The sequence below is a fragment of the Sminthopsis crassicaudata genome, chromosome 2 (genome assembly GCF_048593235.1).
Source record: "Sminthopsis crassicaudata isolate SCR6 chromosome 2, ASM4859323v1, whole genome shotgun sequence".
Classification (NCBI taxonomy): Eukaryota; Metazoa; Chordata; class Mammalia; order Dasyuromorphia; family Dasyuridae; genus Sminthopsis; species Sminthopsis crassicaudata.
This window is the reverse complement of record NC_133618.1, coordinates 382,892,358-382,915,270: the sequence shown is the minus strand read 5'-3', so window position 1 is coordinate 382,915,270 and position 22,913 is coordinate 382,892,358. Positions and strand designations below refer to the sequence as shown.

Below are 22,913 nucleotides of genomic sequence, written 5' to 3'. Positions count from 1 at the left end.
TGTAAGGAAAGACTCTAGTTGTGCATAGATTTTAGTGGGAAGTAATAGAGAATAAAAGAAAAAAAAAACATCAACAGAACATTAAAATACACAGAACATTAAAATCAAAAGATTTTGGTGTTACTATATTAAGCCTGATTTGTACTTTTAAAAACCAAATTACATAATAGAAAGCCATGGTTTCATACACAAGTCTCTTGATTATTGTTTTTAATAAAAAAAAGTATGTTAGATTAGAAAAAAAGCATTATACTGTGAATCAGGAACCCATGATTCTAGTCACATCCCTGCTTCTTTACTATTTAGGCTGCAGTTTCTTTACCTATAAAATAAGGGGCTTAAATTACATGATACCCTTTATTAATGTTAGCTAAGAATGTGATGCCTCAGTTATAATAATTTAGCCAACAATCTTTACTCATTCTTAGTAATTCTATTGAGTCTTTGCCTTCGGGGGAAAAATGTTTTTTTGAACAGGTTTATTATTTAGGCTATATTCATGTTTTCCATGAAAATAAATAGATTTTTTTTTCATACTTGAAAAAGATATTATCCCATTGGAGTAATGATAAAGCTATTTCTTTCCAAAGAGAATTTATCCAAAACACTAGCAGTCTTTTTCTGATTCTTTTAAACTTGCATGCATGCTATTGTAGCACTTGTCTCCTTTACAGTCATTTAAGCTCTCAAAGACTTCATTAAAACTCTTTAATAATTTAACAATTATATGGATTTTTATTATATTTCAATAGATGCTTCATCTTTTCTCTTGTTTCTATAAAGATTACCCCTGAATTCCAGAGCATTATAGGAGATTATGAAGGATTTCAGTGGTCTTACTCCCTACATTTTAGAGATAAGGAAACAGATTCAACCAAGTTTAGTAGTTAGGTAACTTGCTTAAGATCATAAGCTAGGTAAGAGGGATGGCTAGGATTTAAATCTTAGCCTAGTGCCCTGGTTAGTACTGCATGCTTTCTGCTTTTTTTTTTTTTTTAAACCTTTGTTAATGTTTCTTTGCCCTAGAAAAGTTACAAGTTCACTTATTCAAATGTTTTTAACCTGGGGGGCTCTAAATTTATTTTTTTTAATATTTTGATTTTATTTCAAATTAATTTGGTTTCCTTTGTGATTTTGTATACTTTTATGCATTTAAAAACTTATTATGGAATAGAGCACTAGCCCTGAAGTCAGGAGGACCCGAGTTCAAATTTGGTCTCAGACACTTAATACTTCCTGGCTGTGTGACCCTGGACAAGTCACTTAACCCCAATTGCCTAAAAAAAAACACAAAAAAAAAACAACCTTATTATGAGAAGGGGTCCAGACTTCCCCCCATGCTGCCAAAAGGGTCCATAAACACAAAGAAGTTATGAACCCCTAAACAATGGATACCTCATGTTTTGACAGGCAAAATCCAACTTGGATGACCATTTTAGGTCCTTAAAGCCTAATTATGTTAATTACTTGAATATTTTAGATATTAGAGATACCTTTATCAGAGATACTTAATACAAATAACCCCCCCAATTGACAGCTTTCTTTGTCCCTAACTGCATTGAATTTTGTTCATATAAAAGCTTTTAAATTTCATAGAATCAAATTATTTTATTTTCTGTGATCTCCTTTGTGTTATCCTTTATATGGTTAAAAATTATACTCCTAACTATAACTGTGAAAGGTATCTTCATATATTTTCCTCCACTTAAGAAATTATGTGATATACTATATTTAGGGCACTTATCCATTTGAAACTTGCTACTATGATATATGTGGTATGATGTTAGACCAAATATATTATAGCCTCAGGTCCTGTTAAAGATAAACTTTATACTTTAATAACAACTAGAGTATTGATTTATTATGAGAGGTATTGGAATTACAGAAGAATCCAAGCAATATGTACTACCCAATTAAAACAGAATAGATTAATATACTTTATAGTCATTCTTGAATGAACTAAAAAATGGCTAAAATAATGCTGAATAAATTTAGAGATAGTTATAAATAACATTTAAATGTATTTTGTTCTAGTATTTTCTAAATTTTCCTTCTAATTATGAATGAAACATAACATGTGGAAGTTTACTTAAAATCAACTATTTATACTAAAAACTATTTTGACTTATCTTAATTGCCTGAACTACTTTTGTTAAACTTCTTTGTCCCATCAAAACAGCATATGGTATTACTAGAAGTATAATTTTAAGTAGAAATTCCTTTGTAGATATATTTCATATGGCCCTGTCCTATAATACTATTTTAGAAATTTTAATCTAAATATTTTAAGACTGTTCTCTATTTGCTTCTTCCTACAAATGACTTAGTTTTGGTGGTCTTCTCCTTTTAGAAACTTTCCCGAGAAGAGCTGCTGTTACACCTGCTTGAATGTGATATTATCATTTATAACATTACAGAAAATATACCACAAGTTGATGAAGCTATGTGGGCTGTTTCTGGTTAGTGAAGTGTTTTCTTTCATTAATACTTACAAAAATCATGTATATTGTATTTGGCTTGATAATGGTCTAAATAAATATTGTATAAATCAGGATCATAAAAGAAAAGAACTGGATTATTCTAAATTCAAAATTGAATACTCATTAGAATATCTTTTTGTAAGTTATCAAAATGTGCATACCCTTTGACCCAGCCATACTACTACTGGGCTTATACCCCAAGGAACTACTAGAGAAGGGAAAGGGTCCTGTATGTGCCAAAATGTTTGTGGCAGCCCTTTTCATAGTGGCTAGAAGCTAGAAGATGAATGGATGTCCATCAATTGGAGAATGGTTGGGTAAACTATGGTATATGAATGTTATGGAATATTATTGTTCTATAAGAAATGACCAACAGGAGAAATGCAGAGAGGCTTGGAGAGACTTACATCAACTGATGCTGAGTGAAACGAGCAGAACCAGAAGATCATTATACACTTCAACAATGATACTGTACGAGGATGTATGCTGATGGAAGTGGATTTCTTCAACATAGAGAAGAGCTAATCCAATTCCAATTGATTAATGATGGACAGAACCAGCTACATCCAGAAAAGGAACACTGGGAAATGAATGTAAACTGTTATTTTTACCTTCTGAATCCAATTCTTCCTGTGCAACAAAAAATTCGGTTCTACACACATATATTGTATCTAAATTATACTGTAATATATTTAACTTATATAAGACTGCTTGCCATCTGGGGGAGGGGGTTGGGGGAGGAAGGGAAAAAATCTGAATAGAAGTAAGTGCAAGGGATAATGTTGTAAAAAATTACCCATGCATATGTACTGTCAAAAAATGTTATAATTATAAAATAAAATAAAAAATTTAAAAAAAAAAAAAAAGAAAAAAAATACATAAAAAGGCAATGCCTAAAAAAAAAAAAAAAAAAAAAGAAGAATATCTTTTTGTATGTGTACTTCAAGGATAGGAAATTTTTGATCATCAAAACAGAAGGTAAACTTTTAAAATTTATTAGAAAATATAATTTCAATAAATACTAAATTCATTATTAACAGAACAATGCTTAGTATTTTATCTATGTTGCTGATTTAACCTTAAAAATAGGATAGGCCGGGTGGCAAAAAAAGACTCAGAAATTCACTGAAGAAAAAATTTTCTAAAAATTGGAATTGTGCAGGTGAAAGCTCATGCCACCATGAATGGCAAGAAACAAGAAAATAATTTTAAAAAGGATGAAAAAATAGAAGATAATGTGAAATATGTCATTGGAAAACAACTGACCTGGAAAACTGATTGAGGAGATAGAATTTTAAAATTATTGGACTACCTGGAATCCATGATCAAAAAAAGAGCCTAGGTATCATCTTTCAAGAAATTACTAAAGAAAACTGCCCTGATATCCTGGAGCTAGAAGATAAAATGAAGAATGGCATGATACCTGTCAATAAAAGAGTCAGTAGCTGCCTCAATTTATAGCCAAAGACACCAAGAAAAAGACCAGCTTCTTTTTTTTTTAGGTTTTGGGGAGCACACAATAAAGGACAGAAGAGGATAAGTAACATGGGGTTGATGAAAACCCAATTGTTATATAACTGAAGCATTAAGAATAATATTATTGGTCGGAAATTGGGAATGGGAGCTAGTAACAATTTTTTCCTTTCTTTCTGTGGCTAAGAAGTATTCATAATTGGAGTCCATCTGCATAATAATGACCTAGAAATTCTTTTTTTTTAATAGAAATATTTTATTTCATTTTATTTTTTAATAATAATAGTTTTTATTTACTAGATATATGCATTGACAATTGCCAAACCTTTTGCTCTAATTTTTCCCTTCCTTCCTTCCCCCCAGATGGCAGGTTGACCAATACATGTCAAACATGCCAAAGTATAAATTAAATACAATATATGTATACATGTCCAAACAGTTGTTTTGCTGTACAAAAAGAATCGGACTTTGAAATAGTGTACAATTAGCCTGTGAAGGAAATCCAAAATGCAGGCGGACAAAATTAGAGGGATTGGGAATTCTATGTAGTGGTTCATAGTCATCTTTCAGAGTTCCTTTGCTGGGTGCAGCTGGTTCAGTTCATTACTGATCTGTTGGAACTGATTTGGTTCATCTTACTGTTGAAAATGGCTACATCCATCAGAATTGATCATCACACAGTATTGTTGTTGAAGTATACAACGATTGCCTGATCCTACTCATTTCACTCAGCATCAGTCCATGCAAGTCTCTCCAGGCTTTTCTGAAATCATCCTGTTGGTCATTTCTTACAGAACAATAATATTCCATAATATTCATGTACCACAATTCACTCAGCCAATCTCCAATTGATGGGCATCCACTTAGTTTCCAGTTTCTGACCACTACAAAGAGGGCTGCCATAAACATTTTTGCACATACATGATCTAGAAGTTCTTAAAGAATCACTTGGTATAAAGATATTAGGTCTTACTCCTGCATTTCCAAGGTTAGCAGAATTTCTTGGGGCAAATATAGCATAGTGATTAATTAGCAAGAGAATTAGATTTCTGAACTTAACCCATTTCAGGCCAGCTGAAATCTAAACTGAATTCAATAAGAATACAAATTATTCCTCAATTGAAAAATGGTTAAAAGATATGAACAGGTAGTTTTCAGACAGAGTAATCAAAGCTATCTATAGTCATAAGAAAAACTTCTCTAAATCACTATTGATTAAAGAAATGCAAATTAAAACAGTTCTGTGACCCTACCTCATACCTGTCAGATTGGCTGATATGAAAACAAGGAAAATGATTAATATTGAAAAGGGTATGGGAAAACTGGTATGCTTATGTAATGTTGCTGGAGTTGTGAACTGATCAAGCCATTATGGAAAGTAATTTGATATTATGCCCAAAGGGTTATTGCAGTGTACATACTCTATGATCTAGCAATTCCACTTCTAGGTCTGTAACTCAAAGATTTTTTTTTAAGAGGAAAAAGATCTATACATAAAAATAAATAAATAAATAAATAAAAATTGATGGCAGGTTTTTTTGGTGGCAAATGGAAATTTGTACTTTAAGAAAATGATAAGTAAGATGCTTTCAAAAAAACCTGGAAAGATTTACATAAAATATGGTACAAAGAAAAGTGAGCAGAACCAGAACAGTAAAAAAAAAAAATTATAAAATGATCAACTGGAGGAAAGCTGTTCTCATCAGTGGAATGATCCAGGACAATTCTGAAGTACTAATAATGAAACATGCTATCTTCAGAGAAAGAACTGATGGAATTTTAAGCTTTATTTTTTAAAAATTTTGGTCTGGTTCTTTCCCAACATAAGTAACATGGAAATATGTAAAGGGCTGAAACTCTTGAGTCAATGCACTGGGGTTGGACAATTGAGCACTTGAGGCTAATTACTGATTGAACAGTACTCTATGAGAATATGTGCAGGGAGACTAGCCAGAGTCACTTCTGCAAGAGAGACCAAGAGGTGAGGTCGCAGAGATCCCATGCGTCCACTCTCTTCACATCTAACGCTAAAGAACAAGAATAAAGACTTTTGCTTACCCTGACTCTGGCTGATTCTAAGGTACCCAGGGTGCTAACGCAGTTGCCACAGAAATATGTTTTGCATGACTGCACATGTATAACCTATATCAAATTGCTTGCTTTCTCAATGAGGAAGGAGAGGAGGCAAAGAGGAAGAGAATTTGAAACTCAAAATTTTTTAAAATGAATATTAAAATTTTTTTATATGTAATTGAAAAAATAAAATATTTAATTACAATTTAATAGATCTGAGAATTATGTGTATAGAGACGAAAAGTGATCCATGACAGCTTACTAAGGTCACAAAGTGATAAAGTATAGAGGGAAAAGAGAAGAGAACCCAGGACAGAGCCTTATGGGATACTAGTAGATAATGGGTGCAACTTGTTTGAAGATCTAGCAAAGATGATTGAGAAAATTAATGACTGAGCATTAATACAGTATGAGAACCAGGAAGGAGGAGTGTTGTTAAAAACCTATAGAAGAGAGAGTATGCAGTAGGAGTGGTTTATTGACAATGTCAAAAACTGCAGAGAGGTTTAAAAGGATGAGAACTGAGAAAAGGCCATTAAATCAATGGTGACTTTGGAGGCAGCAATTTCAGTTGATTGATGATGTTGGAAGCTAGACTGCAGAGAATGAGAGGAAAGGAAGTGGAGGCAGTGATTATAGACTGTTTTCTCAAAGACTTTAAGAGAGGACAATAGATGGTGGGAATGGATGGATCAAGTAAGAGTTGTTTTGTTTTGTTTTTTGTAAGGATGAGGAAGGCATTGGTATGTATGAAGTATCTACCTCCAGTAGACAGGAAGAAACTGAAAACTGGTAAAAGAGTAGGTATAATAAAGGGCAATCTGCTCTAGAGGACAGGATGGAATGATATCATTTGAATATATAGGAAGGTTCTCCCTGTCTTGGTAAAAAGGACTTCCCTTTCTTGTGAAACAGTTTTGATAATAACTACAAATAATTGTACATAAAAGGTGCTTGTAATAACCTTTTTTTTTTTTTTTTTTTTTTGCATTACAGCACTAAGTGAAGAAACAAACCATTTTGAGAAACGAAAGATATTTATCTTATTATCAACCATGATGACCTGGGCAAGATCCAAACCCCTTGATCCTGTGAGTAACAAACCTTCATTTTCTCATCCATCTATGAATTTATTTTTTTTATCTAGCCATCTATTCTTTTAGGAAGCATTTATTTAATATTGCCAATATTTACCTAAGTCCAATTCTGAATGCTAAAGGTCTAAGAAAAAAATAAGATATCTCTACCCTGAAGTTTAATAAGACAGAGAAGACATGTAGATAAGCATCAATAAAGTAAAACAGAAAATATGTAGAAAAGAGGTGAAGAAAATGCTATGAGACCTGAGAATCAGAAATAATGTGCCAAAGTTGTAGCTGGTTTATATGGAATTTTCTTGCACATATACTTGTTTCTTTGAAGTTCTTAATAATTTTGGACAACCTAAAAATAATTTGCTATACCAAATTTTCTCAGCCTAAAAATTTGTGTACATTTGAAAGCTTCCTTTTAAATTCTGGTTTTTAGAATAAATTTTTCTGCATTTAAGTATTTATAGTAAGATCTTAAGCACTTGAGAGAATTTTCTTTAACAATTTTTGAAACTCTATTGGATATAACTCTCATGCAATTGTAAGCTTTCTTATTGAATAAATAAAAGTATAGTGCTGCTTTCTCTATATTTCTTTGCTTATATAGCTATTTTATTCTTTTTTGCACACCAATATATATTCAGTATATATGACTTTGAACTTGTCTATATATTTATTTTGTAAATATTTTTAATGTCCTTTTAAAATGTATTTATTCTTTCCTCTCCATTTGACTAAACATTTCTCAAAGGATAGAATCCCACTATCTTCTGTATCCTCCCATAGGCCATATTGGGATATTTATCTAGCACTTCAAGAAAAGGATTGACTGGTTGGCTGACTGAGGAAAATGATCCAAACTTGTTTTCCAAAGGCTGATGTTTAGTATATTTTTTCCATGCTATGCTTGGAGCTATAACATCTCTATGGTTTTGTACTTTGAAGTTTCACTCTCCCACAAAAATCTCCTATCACCTTTTTTACATACTCTCACACTAAATCAATACTTTTCCTTCATCAAGATCTCTTAATTCCTTTATCACACTATATTCTTCAAATTAATCTCCCCCATTCTACTGTCTATATACCTAGTATTTACCCTGTGGTCTTCCACATTAATAGTTTGCTAGGTATTATCCTAGAATTTCCTATCTGAAAGACTTCTTCAATTATGAATAACCTCTCTATTACCATTCTTCTCGTGATATTTTCTTTTACTATTGAGCATCCCTGGAGAATATAACAAAATTAATCTTATTTCATCAACAACAAAGTTATAATATTAAAAACTCTACTGGGCCCACATTATAAATGTGCTAAGGGGCTAGATGGATCAGTGAATAGAGCACTGAGGCTGAAATCAGGAAGACTCATATTCCTAAGTTCAAATCTGGGCTCAGATAGTTCCTAGATGTATGATCCTGGACAAGTTTCCTCATCTGTAAAATGAACTGGAGAAGGAAATGGCAAAACAATTTCAATACCTCTTTCAAAAAAACCCAAATGGGGTCATGAAGAATTGAACATGACTGAAAACAAATGAGCAACAACAATAAGCTTACTCTTAAATTCCTTATATCTCTGCTTGCTAAAATTTTATACTTGAATGTGTCTCAAGAATCTCAAGCTGAACATATTCAAAAGGAAAATCATTGCCATTTTCTCTAAATTTTCTCAATCTCCAAAATTCTGTTTCTGTTGAGGGCACTAGCATTCTCATATCACCCATTTTTGTAAAATTATAGTCTTCTTGAAATTTTCCCTATTTTACCCTTCCCCCAAACTCACTATTACTTTGTAACCAATAATTTTCTAAATCCTTTCAATTTTACCTCCTCAAAATCTTTCTATTCCCTTCTCTCCACTCATATGCTTATTATTCTAGTTATTACTCCCTACCTGGGCTATTATAATAATTTTCTAATTGCTTTTCTTATTTCCAGGCTTTCCCTCTCTCTAGTCTTCACTCTACAGGTTCTAAAAATTAATTCTTTTAATATGCAGATCAGTCCATGATAATCCCTTGTTCAAGAGGTCTACATGACTCTCCGTTGCCTCTGAAATAAAATGCAACTTCCTATTGCCTCTGGGATTTTGGTGATGTTATATAAAAATGCTAATTTTTCTTGATTTAATTTATAGTGTACAATTTGACTGAAGCTTTTAGTTGCCTCATTTAGTCTCTTTGTTGATTCTCTTAAGAATTTTTTTAGGTAATGCATCGTTATCAACCACAAGAGATTGCTTTGTGTCCTATTTGCTATTTTTTATTCCTTTGCCTCTCCATTATTGCTAGTATTTCTAGAACTATGTCAAATAATAAAGAGAGGGGACACCTTGCTTTACTCTCACATATATATATATATATATATATATATATATTTTTTTTTTTTTTTTTTTTTTTTTTTTTTTGCTGAGGCAGTTGGGGTTAAGTGACTTGCCAAGAGCCACACAGCTAGTGTTAGGTGTCTGAAGCCAGATTTGAACCCAGGTTCTTCTGACTTCAGGCCTGATGCTGTATCTTTACTGCATAATTGATTCAGTCACTTTTTATCATATTAAAAAAGATTCCTCCTTGTCTATCCTTAGTAGGGTTTTTTTGTGTTTATTTTTATTTATTTATTTATTTTGCATAAATGAATGTTGTTCGTTGTCAGTATTTAGGTAAAACTGTTTGTTTTAACTTTACCATGGGGTGACTAGGTATCTGAGTGAATTAACCATTGATTTGCAAAATCAGGAAGGCCCAAGTTCAAATCTCACATCAGGCATTCACTAGCATTATATAATTTTAAAATAAAAGCTTTTATTCTACCATAATTGTGAAATTCTAAATCTAAAATTACAAAACAAGTTATAGGAGAACTATGAATATTTCACATGGAATTTTCTGTAAGAATTAAAAGTAATTCAGCATAATTATATACTTACTATTATCTGCAAGACCTCAATATTTATTTTACAAATTTTGTTGAATATAAATAACATTTTAAGTGAGATAAGTTGCAAATAAGAAAAATTTTAATTTATAATAATCATATAGAAGCTTAATTTTGATCTTAGTCTATATTTCTACGAAGATTTGAAATTCAACAACCCTTAAGTCTGATTTTTGTCTTGATTTATTTGTATTTTTATTTAAAATAATAGCTAATAACAAGAGCTAACATTTATATAATGATTACGCAATTTTCCAGGCACTTTTACTCATGTCTTTACAATTATCTCAGTTGATCCTTATTATAATCTTGCAGGGCATATTATATTTATAATATAAATAACTTATAATTTATAATATGAATTATACCCATTTATAGACAAAGAAACTGAGGTAAACTGTGATTTGCTCAGTAAGTGATTTGCCTGGTGTCACACAACTAATAAGTGTCTTTTTGTGACCCTCTTGATTGAGAGCTCAAAGTCTATGAGTCCTTGATCTGAGAGGAGAGATGAATGAGGTGGGAGACTCACAGAGTGTGAAAAGAGCTCCAGTTTATTATGCTGTATACTCATGTTGATACACGTTTTTGCAAGCGTGATCAGCACCTGAACAGTAAGCAATACTCAAATCACCATTCAAAGAAGCAGCTTGTGGGCTTTGCGTATGTATGGTATCTGCCAATGAGAGGAGAGCCAATCTAGCCATTCCGGCAACCCGCGTATAGGCGAGAGGCCCTGTTAAGGCATCCCTGCTAACAAGCAACAAAACTGTGACCCTCAAACTGAAACCTATTCCCATGGTCACAAATCACAGCTCCTTGCTCAAAAAGGGCGTTTCTACAACATGGCAGAAAATGTATTGTGCATCAGTTGTCAAGGTGGTCTCTCTACTCCCTCTCATCAGGGTCCCATACCCTAGCAGTGTCTGAGGTCAAATTTGAATTCCAGGTTTCCTAAACTCTAGACACCATTCCTTGTACTACCCATGTTGGGATTACAAAGTGAGAACTCAGGTTGTCTGGACAATTCTCTAGCTCAGAATTCACACCTTTAGTTCCGGCCTTTAGGGGGAGTTTACACCTTTGAACTTCTGAGGAGGAGTTTACATATTTAAAGGAGTTTACACCTTTAAAAGGAGTTCTGAAAAGGAGTTTACACAACCTTTAAAAGGAGCAAGTTCATTGGTTGAAGTATTTTCTCACAAGCCCCGTTCAGTTCTCAATATAATCTCTGCTAGGATAAAAGAGGAGGGCAGGAGGGCAAGGAGTGAGTCTAGTCTGGGACAGAGTTGGGATGGCAGGCTGGAAGGAGAGTAGTCTGGAAGGACAAGAGCTGGAGAAGATTCAGAGCTCCCAAGAAACCTGCATACAGAGAAAAGGATTCACAGAGAAAAGAAATCTCCTCCCAGAGAAGGATTCTGATTGAAGCAAAGACAGGACCTTTACATACCCAGTTGCCCCAGAAAGAATAAAATGAAAATGCTTGCTTATCATATGTATGGTAGGAAATGGTAGGACAATTTTATAAGCTCTGTTGCTGAGGAATAGAAATTAATTCTTTAATTTTAAATACTTAACCAGTAAAAAAAATGAACAAACTAATTATGCTATAAAAATTTTTACTTTTCTATGACTAACAACAAGTTCTATACACAGTTTAATATAAATGAATCATACCCTTACCTGCAGGTACTGTCTAAATGAATATAATTTAAAAAAACATTTTTTATGGATCACTGAAATCTCCCAAGATATCTTAGGGTTTATTTACCAGTTAGATTTCTTTCTTCAATATAATACCTTAAACCCAAATCTCTCTGACTTTCATTGATTGGCCAATAATAAGTCCCAAGCCACGCTCTGATTGGTCATTGTTTGGGCTCTGCTTGACTCAGAGTTAAGGTAAATAGCATTATTTCTGTTTTGGCCAGAAATCTAGAAAGTCTTCCCCTCCCAAATTGGATTATTATTAATTTTTTTGAAGAGGTTAAAAAGGCCATTTTTTTGCCTCAATTCTTACCTAGCCTTAATCACTGAATGGATATTGCCTCAGTTGAATTGAGACTTTTTAAAATCTTAGCTTAAAAAGGCCAAGGTCCCCCACTGCATGCAGGGTCATCTCCAGGCATCTTCATCTGTTTTTTACTATTGGACCCAGATGGTTCTGTATCAGAATGTGAGGCTGGTAACTTTGCAAAGGCCCCCCTCACTTGCATCTAACTCATTGGCATGTCATGGCATCACCTCCTTGATGTCATGGTCCTCTTCAAGAATGAAGGACACATGAGACACTAAGAATCAGTCAAATAAACTAAAAAGAATGAAAAAATGGAACAAAACATGATATACCTCATTGGCAAAACAGCCAGGCTGGAAAATAGATCTAGGAGAGACAATTTTAAATTTATTGGTCTACCTGAAGTCTTTGATAAAAAAAAAAAATAAAAAAAAAAATAACACCACCTGGATAGCATTTTAGAAGAAATGATTAAGGAAAACTGCCCTGATATTCTAGAAATAAAGCGGGAAATACTCATTGAAAGAATACATCAATCATCTCTGCTAAGAGATCCCATAAGGAATATTGTTGTGAAACTCCAAAACTATAATCTGCAAGTTGTCAGATAAAAATAATTCAAATATCAAGGACCAAGAGTCAGAATTACCCAGGATCTGGCAACTTCTATAACAAAGGATCAGAGGAGAAGGGCTGGAATACCATATTCCAGAAGGCAAAGGATCTAAGGTTACAACCAAGAACAAACTTCCCAGCCAGATTCAGCATCATTTTTCAGGGAAGGAGATGGTGCTTCAATGAAATAAAGAGATTTTCAATCATTTCTATTGAAAAAAACAGAACTAAACAGAAAATTTAATCTACAAATACAGGACTCAAGAGAAACACAGAAAGGTAAACAGGGGGAAATATATATTTAAAGATTAAACTGTGTCCATCCCTAAAAAGGAAAACAATATGTGTAACTCTTGAGAACTGTATCTGTCACTGGGGCAGACAAAGGAGAGCATCACATAGACAGAAGGTATGGTTGTGAATGGATTCTGTTGTGATGACATCAAAGAAAAAGAAATTAAGGGGTGGGAGACAGTCCAAAGTAGAAAAAGAGAAAAGGGGAGGTATAATGGGACAATTAGATCACATGAAGAGGTGCAAAAGACCTGTTACAATGAGGGAAAAAAGGGAGGATCATGAGCATTGTCTGATGCTTGACCTATCAGTTTTAGCTCTAAGAGGGAATAACTTAATCATTCAGTTGGGTATAGAAATTTATTTAATCCTATAAAGAAGTAGGAGGAGAAAGAGGAAAAGAAAAAGGATAGAAGTGAGGGCAGAAACACTAGTAAAAAAGGTAAGAGAAGAAGGGGCAGCTAGGTGGCACAGTGGATAGAGCACCAGCCCTGAAGTCGAGAGGAGCTGATTTCAAATCTGGTCTCAGACACTTAACACTTGCTAGCTGTGTGACACCAGGCAAGTCACTTAACCCCAATTGCCTCAGCAAAAAAAAAGCAAGAGAAGGGAGGAAAGATAAGGTAGTAAGTGGGGTAGAGTGGAATGAGAGAACAAAAGTATATACATGGGGAGAAAATAAGATGGAGGGAAATAGAAAGCTGTTAATATCACTCTTAATATGAATGGGATGAACTATCCCATAAAACTGAAGCAAATAGAGATTAAAAAGCAGAATCCTAAATATGTTGTTTACAAGAAACACATTTGACAGATACATACAGAGTAAAGGTAAAAGGCTGGAACAAAATTTATTATGTCAGCTGAAGAAAAAATGCAGAGGTAGCAATTCTGATCTCAGATAAAGCAAAAGTAAAAATACATCTTATTAAAAGAGATAAAGAGGAAAAGTACATCTTGATAAAGGGTACAGTAAATAATGAAGTAGTAGCAATATTAAATGTTTTTGCACCAAGTGGTAGAGTAGGCAAATTCCTAGAGAAGATTTTAAGCCAGTTATAGGCAGAAATAGACAACAAAACTATTCTAGTAGGTGACCTCCATCTTCTCCTTTCAGAATCAGACAAATCTAATCACAAAATATATCAGAAAGAAATTAGGGAGGTTCATAGGATCCTAGAAAACCTAGATGTGATAGATCTCTGGAGAAAATTGAATAGGGACAGAAGGAAATATAACTTTTTCTCGGCAGTACATGACACTCAAAAATTGACCATGTTTTAGGACATTAAAAACTCAGAATCACTTGCAAAAAGGCAGAAATAATATATTTCAGATCACAATGCAATAAAAATTATATTCAATAAAGGCCCAAGGAAACAGACTAAAAACAAATTGGAAGTCAAATAAACTAAATCTAAAAAATGAGTGAATCAAACAGTAAGTCACAGAAACAATCCATAATTTTATCCAAGAAAATGACAATGAGATAACATGCCAAACCTATGGGATGCAACCAAAATAGTTCTTAGGGGAAATTTTATATTTCTAAATAGTTACATAAATAAAATGGAGAAAGAAGAAACCAATGAATTAGGTATGCAATAAAAAAGCTAGAAAAAGAACAAATTAAACCCCCCTCCTATTAAATACCAAATTAGAAATTTTGAAATTCAAAGGAGAGATAAAATAGAAATTAAGAAAACTATTGAACTTATAAAACTAAGAGTTGGTTTTATAAAAAAACTTAACAAAATAGATAAACCTTTGGTTAATTTGATCAGAAAAAGGAAAGAAAAAAACTAAATCACCAGCATCAAAAATGAAAGGGGTAAACTCACCACCAACAAAAAAAAAAATTATAACAATAATTAGGAGTTATTTTGCTCAACTTTATCGCAAATCTGGCAATCTAATCAAAATGGATAAATATTTTCAAAAATATAAATTGCTCAGGTTAACAAAAGAGGAAATAAAATACTAAAATAGTCCCATTTTAGAAAAAGAAATTGAACAACTCATTAATGAACTCCCTAAGAAAAAATTTCTAGGGCCAGATGTATTCACAAGTGAATTCTACCAAACATTTAAAGAACAATTAATTCCAATATTATGTTAACTATTTGGAAAAAATAGGTAAAAGAGGAGTACTGTCAAATTCCTTCTATGACACAAATGTGGTACTGATACCTAAACCAGGAAGAGCCAAAACAGAGAAAGAAAATTACAAATCAATTTCCCTAATAAATGATGCAAAAAATTTTAAATAAAATATTAGCAAAGAGATTATCAGTGGGATAATACAATGTGACCATGTAGGATTTGTACCAGGAATGCAGGGCTGGCTCAATATCAGTAAAACTATTACCATAATTGACTATATCAATAACAAAACCAATAGAAATCATATGACAGTCTCAATAGATGCAGAAAAAGCTTTTGGCAAAATGCAACACCCATTCCTATTAAAAACACTAAGAGAGCATAGTGATAAAGGGAGCCTTCCTTAAAATAATAAGCAATATCTATCTAAAATCTAAAACAAGCATTATTTGTAATGGAGAGAAGCTGGACACATTCTCAGTAAGATCAGGGTTTAAAGAAAAAAAAAGACACCTATTATCACCACTATTATTTAATATTGTACTAGAAATGTTGATTTTAGCAATAAGAAAAGAAAAAGAGAATACAAAATGAGGAAATAAAACTATCACTCTTTGCAGATGATATGATGATATGCTTTTAAAAAAATCCTAGAAAATCATACAAAAACCTACTGGAAATAATTCATAACTTTAGTAAAGTTGCAGAATATAAAATAAATCCACACAAATCATCAGCATGTTATTGACAAGTCCATCAGCAGGTGATAGAAAGAGAAATTCCATTTAAAATTACTGTAGACAAGATCTACTTGCCAAGACAAACCCAGGAACTATATGAACATAATTATAAAACATTTCTCACACAAATAAAATCAGATCTAAATAATTGGAAAAATATCAGTTATTCATGGTAACCATGAACCGAAGCCGAACTATGGCCAAGATAATATAATAAAAATGACAATTCTGCCTAAGTTGGTCTACTTGTTCAGTGCCATAACAATCAAACTGCCAAAACATTATTTTATAGAACTAGAAAAAAAAAATAGCAAAATTTATCTGGAAGGACAATAGGTCAAGAATTTTTTTTTTTTTTTGGAGGCTGGGGTTAAGTGACTTGCCCAGGGTCACACAGCTAGTAAGTGTTAAGTGTCTGAGACCAAATTTGAACTCGGATCCTCCTGAATTCAAGGCTGGTGCTCTATCCACTGCGCCACCTAGCTGCCCCTAATAGGTCAAGAATATTAAGGGAATTAATGGAAAAAAAATACAAAGGAGGGTAGCTTAGCAGTACCCAACCTAAAACTATATTATAAAGCAGCAGTAATTAAAACCATTTGATACTGGCTAAGAAATAGATTGATGGATCAGTGGAATAGATTAGATATACACAACACAATAATCAAAGCCTATGGCAATCTAGTATTTGATAAAAACCCAAACTCCAGCTTCTGGAATAAGAACTCACTATATGACAAAAATTGGAAAAACTGGAAAATAATATGTCAGAAAATCGGCATACATCTCACACCCTATACCAAAATAAGGTCAAAATGGTTACATGTTATATGGTTACATAAAGGATGATACCATAAACAAATTAGGTGAACAAGGGATAATTTACCTATCAGATCTTTGGAGAAGGAAGGAATTTATGACCAAAGAAGAACTAGAGAACACTAATGCATTGTTGGGGGAGTTGTGAAATGATCCATCCATTCTGGAGAGCAATCTGGAACTATACCCAAAGGGTTATAAAACTGTACATTCACTTTGATCCAGCAGTGCCATTACTGAGTCTTTCTTTATCCCAAGGAAATCATTAAGGAGGGGAAAGGACTCACATGCACAAAAATGTTTGTAGCAGCTCTTTTTGTGGTGGCAAAGAATTGGAAAAGGAGTGGATGCCAACTTGATTCTTCTCAGAGGTTCAGTGATCTGAATTATTCTCAATAGACTTTAGATAGAAAATGCCATCTGCATCCAGAAAAAAAATTTAAAGAAACTGAATATAAATCAACACATGCTATGTTCATTTCTTTTTTATGTGTTTTTTTATATCTCCCGTGGTTTTTCCCTTTTTCTCTGATTTTTCTCTCCCAATATGATTCATAAAGTAATGTATATTAAAAATAAGTAAACTTACTGCCATAAAAGAAAGAAAAAAGAATGAAGGACACATAACAACAACAATAATAAGATTTTCTACAATCTGACTTTTAAGATAATTTTCTGGCTTTATTTCCTATTATTCCCATTCTTGAATTCTGTTACAGGTCAAACTGGATGACTAGCCATGATTCCAACCAAACTTCATTCTCTTCCTCTCTGTAATTCTTTCCTGAAATGGGTTCTCTCCTCCTTTGTTCTTTTTAGAATCTTCCTCTTCCTTCCAGGATTAGCTTAGGTGCCACCACTTCCAAGAAGACTTTCCAATCTTCCCCCTTCCATATATTGATTTATTTGAACTGAGAAATAAAAAGGAAGTTCAGGTATCTTGAAGCTTTAATTCATTGTCCTAAAGGTATTCTCTATAAGTTATTAATTAATTAACCCATCGTACAAAATTAAACACCAGAAGGAATTTTTTGTGAGCATACTTTAACCTTGATTGCTTTTACACTAGTAGATGAAAGCAATGGCCCACCTCATCAAAATGAGTAAATGATGTTTTAGAATGTCATATAAGCTTTTTCTTACTACAGATTTATATCCCTAATAATTTGACTGATATTCAAATTAGTTTGTATTTCCTTGAGAATGTATCAACTTGCATAATGGAAAGCTACTTAAAAGCATACCACCATCTGGCAAGGAGAAGGCAGAAAATAATTGATGTTTTACCTCCTAGAATGGGAAACTCAATCATCTCTCTAAGCAGGCTAATTCCATTTATTTTTGTTTTTTTCTTCTTTTTTAATAATAGTTTTTTTACTTTCAAAATATTTGCAAAGATAGTTTTCAACATTCACCTCTGCAAAACCCCGTGTTCCAAATTTTTCCTTCCTTCCTTTTCCCCACCACTTCTCCTATACAGCAAGCAATCCAATATATGCCAAACATGTGCAGTTCTTCTATACATATTTCCACATTTATCATGCTGCACAAGAAAAAAACAGATTAAAAAGAAAAAAAAAATGAGAAAGGAAACAAAAGTGAGCAAATACCAAAAAAGATGAAAATACTATGTTATGAGCCATATTTAGTCCTTTTTTCTCTTTCTGGATGCAGATGGTGATTTCTATCACAAGTCTATTGGAATTGGCCTCAATCACCTTATTGTTGAAAAAAGCCAAATCCATCAGAGTTGATCCTCTATGAACAAGATCCTCAGATATTCTTGTATAGCTAATTCCACTTTTGGACAGCTGTGGCTGTTTCTTCTGACATCACTCAGATTTATTTTACATAACCTCAATTGGACCCTCACTGCTGCTAGACAATTTTACCACATCTCACTCTTTAACTCACTATCCCATTCTCTTCCAAACAGATATGTCCATGTCTCTCCCATCCCTCACTTGATGCTTTCGTCCCCACTATCATCCCATATCTCTTAAGTGCTTTGTGGCTAAACTCTTTGAAAAGACCATCTACAATAGATGATTCTACTTCTCTAACTCTCTTTTTCCCTTTACAGTCCAGCTTCTGACAATATTAAGAAAATTGCTTTCTCCAAAGTTGATAATGAGCTCTTTGTTGCCAAATCCAATGGTCTTTTCTCAGTTCTCATTCTCCTTAACTGCTCTCTAGCCATTACACTTGATTACCTTTTCCTTGATGATCTCTTCTCTCTAGGTTTTCACCATATCACTCTCTCGGTTTTCCTGCCTACCTAACTACTCCTCCTCAGGCTTCTTTTCTGGATTCTCATCCATATCTCCCTCTAACTATAAATGTCTCTCAAGGTTCTGTCCTGGTTCCTCTTATTCCTCTCTCTCCTTCTTCCTTGAGTGATCTCATCATCTCTCATGGATTTAATTACCATCTTTATGCTGATGATTTGCAGATCGATTGAGGAACTTTAATCTTATACCTCCAAACAACTTTTAGACATCACAAACCAAATGTCCAGTAGACATCTTAAACTAAAATTATCCATAACTGAACACGTTATCTTTACCTCTAAACCCCTCTCTTCTCCTACCTTTCCTAGGAGAAAGCAATCCCATTCTCCTAGTCTCTCAGACTAGTAGTCTGGGTGTTATCCCTCAACTCCTCATTATCTCTCATTTCCAATCTCTCACCATGGCCTATTGATCTTACCTTTGTAACATCTCTCAAATATGCTTCCTTCTCTCATTTGACACTATCATCACTCTAGGTGCAGATCCTCATCCCTTTCCACCTAGACTATTGCAGTTACATACTAGTAAGTTTACCTAAGGTCTCTCCCCACTCCAATCCATTCTCCATTTAGCATCAAAATGTTTTCCTAAAGCATGGGCCTAATAACCATGTCAACTACATACCCACCTCTCAATAAATTCTCATGTCTCCCTATCAACTCTACGATCAAATACAAAATCATTTGTATCAAAATCATAACCTAGTTTCCTCCTATTTTTTTCAGCCTTCTTATATCTTATTTTCCACCATAGTCACTCACCTCCTTTCTATAACTGGATACTTTTGATTCAATGACACTAACCTTTTTGCTAACATTTCACCTAACATTATGCTAACACTTTACTAAATACCACCCCTCTCGTCTCTGGGCATTTTCTCTGTCTTACATGCCTAGAACACTCTCTCTCTTCATCTCTGCCTCTACTGACTTTCCTGGCTTCCTTTAAATCCCAACTAAAATCCCATCTCTTATAAGAAGTCTTTTTCAACCCTTCTTAATTCTAGTGTCTTCCTTTTCTTAATTATGCCTCATTTATCCAGAATATAGCTTACTTTGTATATATTTGTTTGAATGTTGTCTACCACATTAGATTTTAATCTTCTTGAGGGCAGGAAATATTTTTTGCCTTTTTTTTAATAGTGCCTGGCACATAATAGATGCTTATTAAATGTTTATTTTGACTGATGGGAAATAGGTTAAAGACAATAAGGTGATGAAGTGGTATGCCTTGATTGTTTGAGAACTATCTGCTTGCAGAAACTTAGCTATATAGGGTCATATATTTAGAGTAGAAAGTATCTTAAAGTCATCAGTCTTTCAGTGTTTTAGATGAGGAAACTGAGACATAGGGAAGTGAAGTGATTTTTCTTAAGATATTAAATTAGTTGCAGAGTTAGAAATCATATCTAGCTCTGTGACTCCAGATCCTGTGCTCTTTGCTGAATCCCACACTAATTTTAAGGATCAGCCTTCTGATTCTTTGAAAATCTCACATTGCCAAAAGAAAAGAATCTTGAAGTCACACTTTGGAGAACTGACTCTGAGCAAATAATAAGTGGAAATGAGACTAGTATGCAAGGGACATAATGAATGATGGAGAAGGAATTTTACCTCCCAGTTTAGGAATTTACTTATAAAAGAAGGGTTGAGTACCAATTAGGGGCCAAATAATAGATAAATCAAGGAGTATAGAAAGGAGGGGGACTTGGAACATACCCTTTCTTTCTAGTTGATGCTCCCACTGAGAAGCTGTATTAAATGCTTTTATCATAAAGTTTTTAAATTCCATTCATTACCAAATACGATGACAGTAATAGACACAATAAAAAAGTTAGTATATCCTTCTAACACTGGATCTGCAAATTTGTATTGAGAGGAAAAGAGCATAATTTTGCTACTTGAGAATTTTGTTAAAGTATGAATATGAAGGGGCAGCTAGTGGCGCCGTGGATAGAGCACCAGCCCTGAATTCAGGAGGACCCAAGTTCAAATCTGGTCTCAGACACTTAACACTTCCTAGCTGTGTGACCCTGGGCAAGTTACTTAAACCCAGCCTCAGGGGGAAAAAAAAAAATATATATATATATATAGATATATATCTATATATATCTATATATATATATATATATATATATATATATATATATATATGAAATAGAAAACATTTTCTACAAAATGTGAAATTTTATATAAAATAATTTAAGAAATATTTTGCATGTTTTGACAAAAACATGATTAGATCATTTTTAATAAGATAATTTGAAGAATTTTGAAGTGAAAAATAGAATTTAAAGCTTTGTGTGGGCCTATGTTAACTAATTAGGATAGAATAGTTGTATTTAAGGAAACAAACTTTAGTCTTAGAATCATTCAAAAAGTAGGTTTAAATCATAACTTTGTTACCTGAAGAGTTGTGTGACCTTAGGAAAGTCATTTAAAATGGAAATTATAATACTACCTTCCTGGATTGTTTTAAGAAGAGCAGTTTGTAAACTATAAAACACTATATATAGCTATAAATATTTAGCATAGAAAATGTAAATGGTTCTAATTTACAAAATCTGCTTTTTATTTTACAGGAAGATCTTGAAATTCCCTTTAGTGAAGAGGATTATCGTAGGAGAAAACCTCATCCTAATTTTTTAGACCACATAAATGCTGAAAAATTGGTCCTAAAAACTGGAAAAAATGTAAGTTTAAAATCAAGAGTACTATGGAGTAGAAGAAAAATTCTTTCTGGTCAGTCATTTTAAATGTTGTTGGATATTTTCCCCCAACTTCAACTATTTCAATTTTTAAGTTTCTTTGGTTTTTTGTTATTTATTTTATTCATTCAGTCATTCATTTTATTCATTGCTTTATTTATTACTAAATTTGACATAGCAACTTAAATCCTACATCAAGGGATGCATATTTTCTTATTATCTAACTTTTTTAATGTCAAAGAAAGATATAGTTAGAAAATAATATATTTCTGTAATATAATTTTCAGTGAAACATAATTTTAACATAGGGTTAGGAATTGGACTTACTATTTCTTTGGTTTCAGAAACTCCTGAGTGAGCTGCTCCTATTAATTCAAATTGACTCCTTCTCTGCAACTGAATCTTTTTTTTAATATTCCATAGCTTATTTAATTAACAATTAATTAAAAATATTTAATAGCTACTCTAAAATGCTTTCTTTCTCAAGAGGTCTAGTTTCTTTCTTTCTTTTTTTTTTAATTATAAGCTTTTTATTGACAAAACATATGCATGGGTAATTTTTCAACTTTGACCCTTTGTTCCAACTTTTCCCCTCCTTCCCTCCACTCCCCTCTCTTAGATGGCAGGTAGTCCCATACATGTTAAATATGTTAAAGTATATGTTAAATACTATATATATATATATATATATATATATATATATATATATATATATATATATATATATACAGTTATCTTGTTGCATAAGAAAAATGTGTATATTATTTAGCAAACAATATAAATTTATTTTTATTCTCAGAGTACAGAACGTTAGAACTTGCAATTATAAAATTTTTAAAGTAAATATATTGTGTATGCATAAGAAAGACCTAAAGAAATCAGTGCCATATAGCAATTTAAAGATTTGTTGATCCTGATAACATGCATGGAAAGACCACCCAATATATCAAAGGCTATCCTCTAAGAATAATTTAGAATTGCTTAACAAAATTATTACTAGTTCACATCTTAATCTGATTGGGTATTATATAAAACTCATATATAAACGAATATATGTTAACTATAAACATAGGACTTTCTCGTCTTCCCCAATTCATTTCCAAACTCCAAAAGCTTAGTATATAACTATACATACACTGTCCTTAAATCCTAACTTACCATTAGTCATTTCTACCTTTATCCTGGTTATTTTTCATTTTTTCAATCCCCAAGAAGAATCCACCTGGGGGGGTTTCATTTTTCAAAACATATAAGTCATTTTAAGCTTATTG

General features: G+C 32.8%; 1 protein-coding gene across 2 annotated transcripts in view; it reads left to right on the top strand.

Moving 5' to 3' along the window:
* AK7 (adenylate kinase 7) overlaps positions 1–22,913 on the top strand; it is a 104,065-nt gene that overhangs the window by 5,876 nt on the left and 75,276 nt on the right. For both annotated transcript variants that reach the window (XM_074291356.1, XM_074291357.1), the window contains 3 exons: positions 2,351–2,459; positions 7,023–7,117; positions 21,517–21,627. In XM_074291356.1, coding sequence (XP_074147457.1) covers positions 2,351–2,459; positions 7,023–7,117; positions 21,517–21,627 — 315 coding nt within the window. The remainder of the gene's footprint in view (positions 1–2,350; positions 2,460–7,022; positions 7,118–21,516; positions 21,628–22,913) is intronic.